This window comes from Siphateles boraxobius, unplaced genomic scaffold (genome assembly GCF_051911475.1).
Source record: "Siphateles boraxobius isolate OS27281-9 unplaced genomic scaffold, OSU_SipBor_1 66, whole genome shotgun sequence".
Taxonomy (NCBI): Eukaryota; Metazoa; Chordata; class Actinopteri; order Cypriniformes; family Leuciscidae; genus Siphateles; species Siphateles boraxobius.
The window spans coordinates 23,721,368-23,734,389 of NW_027509193.1; the positions used below are offsets into that span (position 1 = coordinate 23,721,368).

At 36.5% G+C, this 13,022-nt stretch overlaps 1 protein-coding gene across 2 annotated transcripts; it reads left to right on the plus strand.

Moving 5' to 3' along the window:
* Positions 1–650: 650 nt before the first annotated feature.
* retreg3 (reticulophagy regulator family member 3) lies at positions 651–12,155 on the plus strand. 2 transcript variants are annotated; one of them, XR_013196825.1, is made up of 10 exons: positions 683–1,247; positions 3,480–3,586; positions 4,080–4,110; positions 4,215–4,341; positions 5,329–5,413; positions 5,508–5,645; positions 7,653–7,732; positions 7,898–8,030; positions 8,822–10,024; positions 10,225–12,155. XR_013196825.1 is itself a non-coding variant. In XM_077213123.1 (9 exons), exons 1-9 carry the CDS (start codon positions 1,015–1,017, stop codon positions 9,385–9,387), a joined length of 1,500 nt encoding a protein of 499 aa, XP_077069238.1. In that variant the 5' UTR covers positions 651–1,014; the 3' UTR covers positions 9,388–12,155. The 2 variants fall into 2 exon arrangements, 1 of the variants encoding a protein (XP_077069238.1); XM_077213123.1 differs by having other exon boundaries at positions 651–1,247; positions 8,822–12,155.
* The last annotated feature ends 867 nt before the right edge of the window (positions 12,156–13,022 follow it).

Here is a 13,022-nt window from a genome sequence, read left to right on the forward strand (position 1 = left end):
TCTCCCAAATATGACGATCTCACTAGTGAAACGCTTTCTATTGTTTATCTATTTATTAAAGCACACACACACACACACAAATTATAAATAGGTATAAAGATACCCATTTATAATGTGTGAGAAATTTTCTTAAATATTGTTTCTAATATTAAATAATCGGATGCATTAAATATATGATCATTGTACTAAAACCAAAATAAATTACTAAAATATTGTCTGGAGAATGGAGAATGACACTTTTTGACCCTCTAGAGTAGACTAGCCTATATTTGTATGAACATAAATAACAAACAAATAATAATTATAAAAGTTATTTTGTAAATAACTTCAAATGATTATAATAAATATATTGGGTTTTCTTTTGTATTACTGTTTCATTAAAAATAATACAGTAACATATTTCCTATTCTGAAAAACCCTACTTTATATAACCACAAACATTGCTATGACAATAATTCAAATGACATCTATTTATACATTACAAACTGCCCTTATGACACGCTTTTATAACATAATAAAAACATTGGAGCTGGGACATTTGGAAAGTGATTCATTATGAAATATCAGTGAAGGCATTTGAAGAGAGATTTCGCTGATGTGTTGTTTGTTATTCACCAGCTCTGACTGTAATAATCCTGATGCCATTGGCCAGATCAAGCCCGTCCTCCATAGCGCTCTCTCTCCCTCTCTCTTGTTGCTCCCGTGACAAAAACAACGATTGGACATGACAGCTGCACAGTGACAACATTAAAGAAGACCCGTCCTGATCCATCCTAGTATTGATATTGCAAATTAGACCCAATAATGGGTTTTATTTCACGTTTGTTCCGTATGGACGGCGGCAGCCTCTTGAAAACACGAGGTCTGCCTACACTTGCTCAGTCCTGAGCGGCTTCAGGCTAAGCTAGCTCGCGATCTCCAAATTATTGCTAAAGCTCGGGTTTTATTTCTTAGCATTAACCTAAAGTATATTTTGCTGTTGTTCTTGCCGTCTCGTGTTTAAAACACGCGAGTATGGCTCATACGGGTGGAGCAGCGGAATACGCGACTGAAGGCAGCGCCAGCGTCGGCCTCAGGAGCGGCTCGTGCTCCGACGAGAGGCTCGAGCAGCACCGCGCGGTGAAATCAACGCTGCTTGAGCGGCTGGGACCGCACGAGCGCCTGCTCACCTATCTGCAGTCTGTATTGTTGTGGGAGAGACCCTTTCACAGCGTCCTATTGTACACGGCCGTCAACGTCATGTTCTGGTGAGTGGATGAGCTTTATCTCCATGGATTTATCTCTACTCGGGCTCTGTTTACAACCCGGTGCTTTCAGTTGAAACGTTTACATTATTCATGAACATTTTGAGGATCTTGTATAAGCCTTAATTGTTTTTATCTTGATGCATACGTTTCTTGGTTGTTCCAGACGTTTTCCCCTTTATTTAAGATAAGTAATAGATGGTCAGACTGAGTGTCATTCTCTCTCTGGGTGCTGCCTATATTTAGACAATGGCTGTGGTGGTGCTACTGTAATCACAATGCTGTCATTGCAACACTTTGTACATCTGAGTTGTGATTCACCGAACCTTGTATTGGTTACCATGTTTGACTGCCTTTACTAATGCATATAGAGCAGAGATAAGTTTGCACTGTTTAAAAAAATATATATCAATAAAGTAGTACTGTGTTTCTTATATAATGTTGAATAGCTTGTCTTCCACCTCCCACTGTCAGTTATTATTGCAGAGAGTAGATTACTACATAGCACCATGACAGAGACGCTGCATATACACACACACACATACTGTATATATATATATATATATATATATATATATATATATATATATATATATATATACATACATACATGCATGTATATTAAAGTACTATGTTCGCAAACCGATTGGTTGGGCCTGGTTTTACAGGGGTGTGATCTTGTTGGTCACCGTGATTTGCCAAGTAAGACGTTCCTGGATTAACATGTTTTGTTGTTCCTAGAATAACATTCCTGTCCAAAAATTGATCTGATATAGAAGCATCTTATTCTGGTTGTAATCGTAAACTTATCATAAACTGTAATCTTGCCCATCAAATCTGATTGGTTGATTGTAATGTTGTTCCACCAGGATCAACAAAGATGTTATTCTAGGATCATGTTGTACTTTGTGAAATCACTGTTCATGCCTTAAGTTTTTTCATAGGCCAGCCTAACATAGGAAGCCATGTGATATGTGTACACACTATGACATCTGTGCTTCTAAAATCAATAACAATTCAAAATGGACCCTATTTACTTTCTTAATACATATCCGGGTCTTATTATGAGTGATTCATCTGTGCATTTTATTACAGGGAAAAGTTTCAGTTTTGTACTGTAATCTTTAATCAGAATGTAATAACTTGCTTGTCCTCTTAAATTACCACTGCCCTTTTCTGCTGATAATAATAATAATGTTAATCAATAGCCAATAGCTATTTAAGCATTTGTTATGCAAACTTGCATTCAGTCTCCATTCTGATATTGAACTCTAGTTTTCACCCAGATCATTCCTTGATGGATAAAGTCCTGATTATATTTCCTTTTTTCTGGAAATATGTGACAGTAAAGAAGTAAAATGGGCTGTGAACGAGATTTCGTGTTGACTAAATGCTAAGAAACTATTGTTAAAGGTTGAATGTCCCTCTCTTTTTCTTCACTGTTCAGGCATGCAGTCTTCATTCACTTAGTGCAGTCACCCTCTCCATCAGAGGAATATTCCCCCTGATCTTAGTTTCTCCTTTTATTTGCCTCAGTGAGCAGCAGAGGAACACTGCTTGTGGTATTTCTGTGCCTGTAGAGGCATTTATTTATCTTGGAGAATGGATACTGAATGCACTGACTGATTATTATCTGGGGATAAATGGTGTACTCTATACTTTTTTATGATGAAAGACATTCGTTTTTCTTTCATTCACTAAATGATAAAATCTGCCTTATTTCTCTTTTAATATTAGGTCTTGGTTAGATCTTGCCATTTAAAAATCATATTCCACCCAGACTGGATGAGTCCAGTCCATTCAGAAATAAAGAATCGCCAGCCACAGTCTCAGAATATTTCAACCACCCTTGGTTGTAATGCTTTTGACAGGTCATGTGGTTTTGTTGTTTGATCTAGTCATCAAACAGCATTAGCTGTCTTATTTCACACCGAGTGATCAGTAGGGTTCAGTCTGGTCTCAGCGCTTGCTCACCTTTTGGTCAAGTAATGTTGCACATACATAGCTGTAATTGTCCATGCTGCTGTGAAACTGTCAGAAATCACAACTGCTCATGCAGCACATGCCGTCCCTGAGATTTGCACAGGAAAGACACCGGGGGCCGGAAACACCTGTGGAACAAAGGTTTCCTCACACGTGACAGATGTCATCACAAGGTTTTGGTGAGATAGTCCACAACAGAGAGGTAGTGTTTCAGAATAAAGTGTAATACTTTGTAATTGTTTTTTTATTCAGGTTTTTTGCTCTGAGCTCTTTGAGGTCGCTCTTTCTGCTGGCATCAGGTCTGGCCCTGGGAGTTTGTGTCGACACATGGAGGAATAAGATCTGGCCTAAGATCAGAGGTAAAATTGACCTTCCTCTCTTGCTTGTGTACAACTATTACCCACATATATAAGACTTTGTAGTCTCATCTTTCTTCCATCTGTCTATCTTAATATTAATACTGGCTGTAATTAAATCCTCTCTATTCCCTGTGCTGTGACCCACTCAAGTTTCATTTTCTCTCTTCCCATTCACTCAGCTCCTAGAGAGTTATGAAACTAGTGACGTTTCCTAGCAGTGCATTTCCAGGAGGTGCACAGTATCGACCTGAATCAATATTTTGCATGCTGCCGAAGCCAGTGGCTTATTAGCATTTGATCTACACTCTGGGACAACTTTAATAGAACTAAAACCAAATCCTAAATCACAAGTCAATGTTATTCTCTGAGAACTTGCTAATACACTCATCTTTTTAAAGGAAGTGAAAAAGTAATTAAGCAAATGTTTAAAAACTAATAACTGAGTCTTCTAACACTCACAATTGTGTCTGAAATTGTTTTTAATCTCTTGCAGTTAAAAGACCAGATGAGAGTGAGAATGAAAGGTAATGTCTGGTGTATATGTTTACTCTTTGAGTTTTTTCTATGGTGTTTGATACAAAATTGTTTAATTGTTAATTCTCTTTGCTCGTTTCTGATTGGTTCACAGCTGGGGTCTGGTGCAACCTGGGACTTTGAGTGTGCCTGAATTATGCCACCACCTGGCTGAGATTTGGGTTACAGGGTCTTCCTTTGCAACAGATATTGTGCAGTTCAAACGGCAAAATCCAGGGAAGGTGAGATTACTCCCAACTAGCAACACTGTTAAGCAGGGGTGTAACCATACCCTAATGTCACAATTCGATACATATCACAATATTGATACAATAATCCAAGACATATGGTAAAAGGTTAACAAAAATTTACTGTTGATTAAAATGCTAAATTTGGTATTACATTGGGGGTGGAAATGAATATGTTTGGACTTAGTGAAGTAACCCAATGCACAGGACAACAGGTGACACCAGATTAAAAATATTCAGGATTCTGAAGCTGAAAATACAGAATTATTTTAGACGAATACGCTTGCTCTCTGTCACTGGCTAGATACATTTAAAATAATGTAGGCCACTTTTTACTGGTAACATAAGAAATTTGCCATTATCAGGACCCCCAAATATTCCATCATTGCATTATTATACATGATATATACTAGTTTAATGTAGTACTGACACTAAAACTCTGTAAACTTGAATTTTTTTCTAACACAGAAATTACAATATACTATTATACAATATATATTGATGCATGTTTGTATTGCAGTATATTGTGACACAATATATTTTTACACCCCTACTGTTTAAGATCAACTGTTAAAATTGTATAGTCATATTATCAAGTCTATAGTCTTGTGTAGCTAGACATTGGACGTCTGGTCCAGTTTGCAGGTTACTCTGGACAAGAACTGCCCGCTTAGACATGGAGAGACTTTCTGAGCATGTAAACATGTAAAGTGACCAACCACAGTGTATTTTGTTTTTACATGCCATATAAGGCCTATAATTATTATTATTGCTTTTATGACTTGTATATTATTATATTGTTAATTTATAATAAATTGATAATACATTTCATTTTCATTTCATTTCATTTATAATAATTATTATTATTGCTTTTATGACTTGTATATTATTATATTGTTAATTTATAATAAATTGATAATACAAAGGCTTTTGTTTTAATTCTAAATGTTTTTCAAATCCTAAAACTCCATTCTCTTCCAGTTTTGTGTGCTGTTTTGTGGCCTGTTCTCCTTAGTGGCCATGGTGGGGCGCCACATCCCTGGACTGGTGCTCTCATACGTGGCTTGTGAGTAGCAGAAATCCTTCAGGGCCAACTTAACTTCTCCAGTGCCTTAACAACTGCAAAATATTTACTTAAATGTTTTCTCTGTCTCTCTCAGTGCTGGGTGTGTTGCTGTGCCCACTGGCATTGTATTATCGGCTATGGCAGCGTGGATGTGTGAAGCTGGAGCCAGCGCTGCAGTGGCTGGACTTCAGCGCCAAAGGCTACATGATGTTAAAGCCCATAGAAAACCCGTGTAAGTACATGGCAGATCTAACAAGGCGTGGACTGATGGTCATGCTGAGAACAGTTCCTGCCTTTTTAGAGTTGTATTTTAAAGACTGGATTGTTCTTGTGTCATAGGGCCTGTTTACACCTGGTCACTAATGCGTTTTTACTGATCGGATAACTATCGGTTTTGTTAAAACTCTTCCATTTACACATGGCCACATAAATGTGTCTCCGCAAAAAGGACATAAACCCTATCTTCAATTCCCGCCCTATTTGCAAATTCAAGTTCACGTTAGTGCTGCACGATTAATCATATCGAAATCGCAATGTCAAGCGATCCTTTGGCTAGTGTTACATTATCCCGCTCTTATTCGTGCACATGCCTTTAAACCATTCATACGCGTGAAGACAAAAGAGAGAGCGCTGCCTGAATGTCCTGACTGTGACTCGCAGAAAGACGCACGCCAGTATCATGCGTGCGCACAAGACAGCACGCCAGAATACAGTTCTCTTTCGCGGTTGAACGAACATTAACACACACAATTATGCCAAAATGTCGTTTTGTCGAGTATCTTCATAACATAAGAGCAGTCTTATGATGAACGTAAAGAGTTGTGAGAGAATGACGCACGTGTGGGATCCGCGTCTCTGTCAGCAGCGGCTGCTCTTAAAGGGCCATCAGCCAAGAAAGCTTTCTGTCAGTAAAGTTAATCAAAGAACAAAGGTAACACAGAAAATTACTCTCTTCTCCTGACTAAAGAACATTTGTAGCTTTAATAAAGATTAGTCTATATATAATTTATAATTTTATGCAGCACAGACTGTTTGATAACTTTATTAAATTTCTACCTGTTAGTCAGGAAGGGCACAGGTAAATATGACATTTATTATGGGTTTATGTGAGGATTGTTTAAAGTTCACTTAAATTAAAAGCTGTTATATTTTTTGAAGCCTAATAAATGTTTAAAAATTGATAGCTTTCAATTGTAATGACGGAATCACTGTAATGTTGGATGGCTTTATATTACCAGTAAAAAGATGGCTCATTTTTAACCAGACATCAATGGCTTATTGATCATTATAGGTGTTATCAATCATTTAGTTGTTGTTGCTAGTTTGAGTTGAGAAATAGACATTATATAAATTATCACTAATCTGTGTGTGCATTTTGCTTTAGGACCAAGCAAGTTGACTCATGAAACCATTTGTTTAATGTATCGCTATCGCAATTGCAATATTGACCTCAATAATCGCAATATGACATTTCCCCCAAATTGTGCAGCCCTAGTTCACGTCAACAAAAGCAACAGATGTGAGCTGCAATTTATTTATCTTTAGCTGATTTCAAGGACAAAGACTGCAACAGGAGACACACAACTAGATGTGTGTTGAGTTTCAGAATGCAATACCAAACTTCCAGTTTAATTTGCTGCAGTCTTGCTGAAGTCATCTGCGGCTGGCCATATCTGCAGTGATGTGTGTTGCAGTAGCGCTCTCATATCTGGCTACCGGGAGCTAGTAGCCTATATGCCCTCTCACACATTTAGTATTTAACATTTTGGGAGTAAAATTTACATATGTGGCTTCAACAACCAGATGCGTTTACTCTTGTCCAGTTTCATTCGGAATGCGTCTCTGTTTTCGTTTGAGCAATTGGATTTAAATCTCTCAAATGCATTTTGGAGGGTATTTACACCTTTTTCTATTTTTTTTCTCGATCCGATTGATATCCGGTCAGAGACAAAGCATTAAGTGACCAGGTGTGAACAAGCCCTTCCAAAATGTTGGAATTTTGCCAAATTTGCATTAACATTTTTACAATCTGGTTAAATCTTTCAGATCGTGTGGATTCCTATTAGCAAATCGAAGTGTTGTTTAGCTGATGCTCTTTTTCTACAAATCAATGTAGGATTTGTTTCTAATGATGTATTTATAATGATGTATTTTTTTGTTGACATGAAGAATTTGTGATCCGTCGTTAACAGCATATTACAGCTTTCAGAAGTTTTGATAAACCCTTCTGTGTTTGTAGTTCTTCGTAAGCCGATCAGGAGGGGGACCTCAGATGATGCTAGTGACAGTGAAGAGGAACTGGCTGCGTTCTGCCCAACGGTGAGGCCAGATACAGGGGTTATTTATTACATGGGGATTTAAAGCAGCTGCATGGTCATGAGGTTAGAATATCTATAGAGGTTCACGATGGTAAAAAGCAAGTTGGAAGATCTCATTGTTTTTTTTAAATAAGCTCACACTTCTCTAAATATTCCTCACCTGTAGTTTGATGAAGCATTGGTTGCTAAGGAACTGGCACTGACTGACTCTGAGCACTCGGATGGAGAGATGTCGTACATGGATAACGGCACCTTTAACCTCTCCAGGGGTCAAACACCCCTCACAGAAGGCTCAGAGGGTAAGACACTTTGAGCTCTTCTACTCTTTAACTCTTTTCTCATTCTCTGTATACATATAAGTGTGTCTAGAATAAAGAAAATTCTTAGAAATATTCTCTTTTGTATTCATGATGGTTTTGAAAAACCTTTTACCATTTTAAAGAAAAGTTTTAGTTTAATGATTCTTGTGGTGCAACCAAGTAAAAAGAACACGCTAGTTTACACATCTATTCATAATCATTATTGTAGTGTAATTGAAGTGTAAATATATTTGTACGTTTAATCTTTCTAGATCTTTAATCTAATATTGAAGTTATTGTATGTATGAATTCCATTTGTAATATAATACTGTTAAAATTAATTTTAGGGACAGGTCTATGAGAGTAAAGAAGAAATTTTAAAATGACAAAACATTTAATATCACACATATATTAAGTAGCACAACTGTTTTCGATATAAGAAATGATTCTTGAGCAGAAAATCAGCATATTAGAATGATTTCTGATGGATCATGTGACAGAGTAATGATGACTGGAGTAATTACATTTTTAAAATATATTAAAATAGAAAACAATTATTTTGAATTGTAATAATATTTCACAATATTACTGTTTTTACTGTATTTTTGATAAATTAAATGTCTCCTTGGTCAACAGAAGAGACTTCTTTCAGAAACATTTAAAAACCTTACCAGCCCCAAACTTTTAAATGGTAGTGTATATTGTTTAGTTAATTAGTAAATGGGGATAAAAAGTGTCAAATAGTGTCACGTCATTGACACGTGTATCATCTTTATTTATTCACCGAAAAGATTTAGACAGGCACAGTGATCCAGAGGAATCATTTGCCTGTGGGCTTCCAGACTTTCCCTCCATCAACCCAGATGCCACCCTGATGGAGGACGATGATGATGCCAGCTTCGGGCTGCCCAGTCTCAACTCAGCCGGGTTCTCCGGCCCTCGCGGCTCTACTACCTCCGCACTGCTGGATCTGGACACCCAGATGGACTCTGATCAGGAAGACCTCGACCCCGAGATCTCCCTAGGCTCCCTAAATACTACCTCTGACCTCGCTAGTAACCTGGCAGGGGTCATAGCCAGCAACATGATCCAGGCAGCCATCGCAGGAGCCATGCAGCCCCGGCCACCGCAAGGTCCTCGGAGAGAGAGCGGCCCACGGCCAGGAGCAGCTCCGAGGGGATTCAGGAAGCAGTCGAGCTCGGAGCTGGACACAGACCTGGACTTTGATGGAGAGGACTTTGAGATGTTGGATCAGTCCGAGCTGAACCAGTTAGATCCTTTGGGAGGTGGGCAGGGAGGTCAGAACAGAAACCAGGGGTCGAGTTTCCTGTCCAACTTGCTGGGGAAGCCACAGTGAGCCCATCTTACAGATGCTACCTCTGTCTGTCTGCTCCTAATGTCCTTGCACCTTGATCCAAGTAGAAGTTGTTTGCAGTGTTGGTTTGAATGTCTACTGAGATGCTTTCAATTTATTGGAGCGAGTGAGAAAGAGAGAGGGAGAGTGTTTGTTTTGCACTGTTAATGTAATATTAGATTCTCTCGCCCGGGTTTCCTCCAGGCTCCAGTTGATATCACTGTGAAGTAATCTAGTCTGGATCTTCTCCGTTTATGCTCCGTGAGCTTCCTTCCTTGTCCTCTCATTTATGTGAGTGTGTGTGAGACTTGTGTGTAAAATACTCTGATTTACTTTGTAGGCTAAGCAATAGCACAACAATCAGAAACATTTAAAATGATCCGAAATTTCTTTAAGTTCTTATAAACCAGCAAACTGCATACAAGTCTTATAGATCTTTCACATGTTTCTTTTTCATACAGACTGTATTGTTGTTGTCTTCAATAATAACACATGGGACCAAATCAGACATTCCACCATCAATGCTGAGTCAAGACAATTAATGTATACAAAATATGAAGTTGCCTGTAAGGAAGGTTGTGAAATCTACAGTCAAGACGTCGTTGAGCAGAGGAGTCTAAAGAAGTAGCAGTGACATATTATCTCATGCTGTTATTATAGGGGATAGTTCACCCAAAAATGAACTTTCATTTACACATCCTCATGTTGTTCCAAACCTGTATGACTTACTTTCTTTTATGGAAAAATTTTTTATGATTTTTTTTTCCACAGAAAAAAGTAAGTCATACAGGTTTGGAACAACATGAGGATGTGTAAATGAAAGTTCATTTCTGGGTGGACTATCCCTTTAAGACTCTGAGACATGAGTAATAAACAGCAGTCAGGTCATCTCACTTTGCCATGGATTTGCTCCTGAGGTTTTTTTCCAGCCTCAATTAAAAACATTTTTTACATACTAACAGCACATTCTTTTCATCAGGTCTGTCTGATGGCAATGAAAATACATATTTCTTAAAGCAGGAATAGCATGAAAAAAGTACATAGTCATTCATTGCCTGGTCATTTCAACCTTAACATGCTTTTAAAAACTGAGTAGTCAAGAAATGTTTCTATGTCATTTGGCTCACCACAGTGACATTTACATGTAAGTTCATGTGGGCTGGATTTTCTTTCTGCGTTTCTTGAAAACCAAGGAATAGGGTTAACAAATGACAGTAACTATTTCCTAATGAAGATCTTTGTTGTAAAATTAGGGCAAATTTACAGTATATTGTCTTTCAAATGTCTGTTCATCTGTCAAAAAAAGAAGAAGAAAAACAACAACAGCAATTCTGTCCATCTGGATAGTACGGCAGTACATTGATTTTGTTTGTAATGACTCTACCTCAAACAAGACAGAGCTGTAACTGCCACCTGTTCCAACACAGCCTCCTCTCTTCAAAAACACCTTTAACCGTTCTGACTTTATACAGGAACTTTTATACAGGTAGCAGCAGGAAAACTGTAGATCTCCTCTGCACCCTCTCTTCTGGTCTGGTCTGATATGAGATTTAACATTCAGTACATTACTGAAGCCCAAAAGGATTTGAGAAACTACCTTTCTTACTTCCTTTCTTGTGTTATGATGGAGCTGGTGGAATTAAATCAGTTGAATTTGCTGTTTCTTTAGTAGATGCTGACCTTTTTCCCAAGTTCAGTTTCTGTTTTTGACCCAATGCTAATAAAGACTCATCATTGCTGGCTTTGATCATTGTGTACACTGGAAAGTAGGAAACACACTGGGAAACTGCTGTACCAAGAAAAGGCATAAAGTTACCAGGGATCAGTGAAGTGTTTTCTATTTTCCAAGCGTACCATTTTTTTTCTCCCTCATTTTAATTTAAAGTAGTGGAGCGTTGAAGAAATATAATGAATCTGCTTTTATCTTTCTCACGGTCTGTCACTTTCTGCTATTCCAATTTGTTTATTACATTTCAAACAAGTCTTAATCCAGCCAACTTGAGTTGGGTTAGAAGTGTTAGTACTGTTTATTGGAATGTGTCATCTTTTGCAACTTTTCATTTGTCTTTTTTTCTGTCTTGTTTTTGCTTGGTTGTGAGCCCTAAGATTTTGAATTGCTGATATTTTTTTGATTGCTGTGTTTAAAAGGTTTGAATTTGAAAATTTTGATTTCAACTTTCAAAAGTTTTTTATTTTGTTGAGGCAATTCATGTGTAATTTGTGGGATACTTATTTTTGGAAAAATGGTTGAAGTATAATGCATATTTTCCCCCTTTTAACTTTTATGTTTATTTATCATTATTAGTAATGATTTACTACTTATATGGACACACTTTTCTGTTGAAGTTTTTTTTTTTTTTGAAAATTGATTTGATAAATTCTCCATATTTATTTTGAAAAAGCATCAAACTAATTTTTTTTTGTAAGTGTGTCAGTGTGAACACCATTTAGTGGGAAAAATCTCGGGACATTTTAGCCTGTCTGTTCACCTCTTTGTGGTCAATTTAAGCAAACGTCACCAGCAATTCAAATGGGACAATGTGGTGGTTTATACATAGAAACAAAATTATGCCCAGTGTCATCTATTGATGTTGTATTGATGTTAGTGATTTAAAAATAAATCAGTTAGCAGTCTGCCATGTTAGGGAAAAAATGTAAAATACAGAATCACTCATCTTTTCTTTCTCTGTGTGAGCGTTACCGGAGTCTTTCTGTAGCTGGATTCTGCAATGTCAGTGAATTTTAAGACAATAAACAAATGAATGAATATATTTATAAGTACAATTTGTAGTTATTGATGACTTAAACAGATATTTTGTGACCTACTGAGATAATCAAAATTAGTCTATAATTTGTCCTGGTAATAAGGACTTATTATAATAGAAAAACTAATTTTGATAAAATATATATTTTTTTCATTATACATTTACAACAAAACAACTGGTCAGAATGACATTAAAAAGTTGTAACAAATAGAAGTTATTTGATTATAATTTGTACAAAAAATAATTTGCTGTAAAAGCAGGGCTTTCACTACTTTATTTTAATATATATATATATATATATATATATATATATATATATATATATATATATATATATATATATATATAAGTAGTGAAAGCCCAGCTTTTACAGCAAGTTATTTTTTGTACAAATTATAATCAAATAACTTCTATTTTTAATGTCATTCTGACCAATTGTTTTGTTGTAATTTGTTTCTAAATGCGCAGACTTGTTTTGAAAAACGTACATTAATAGATTCAATGTTTTACCTATATCGTAATATTATAAGCATTCTTATAGCCTGATTATTAAATCAATTTATAATATTTTTTCTTCTATCCAATTCTGTTGTCTAAAAATCAACTAACAAAATTTAAAGATGTATAGGAGTTACAGTGGCAAAGAGCACTGTTCAATAGGGATTTGTATGCACATTAGAAGGTTATTTATATTTCATAGTAATGACAAAATGTTTTCTTGGGTGATTTCTTAGATAAGCTTAACTTTGGTATATATTTTTAATTGGAAACAGATTTAAGCTCACAAATGCACCTATTACACATAATCATAGAAAGAAAATCCAACACGTTGCACGTGGGCAAGTTCCAAACGGCATTTTTGCGAGAACGACT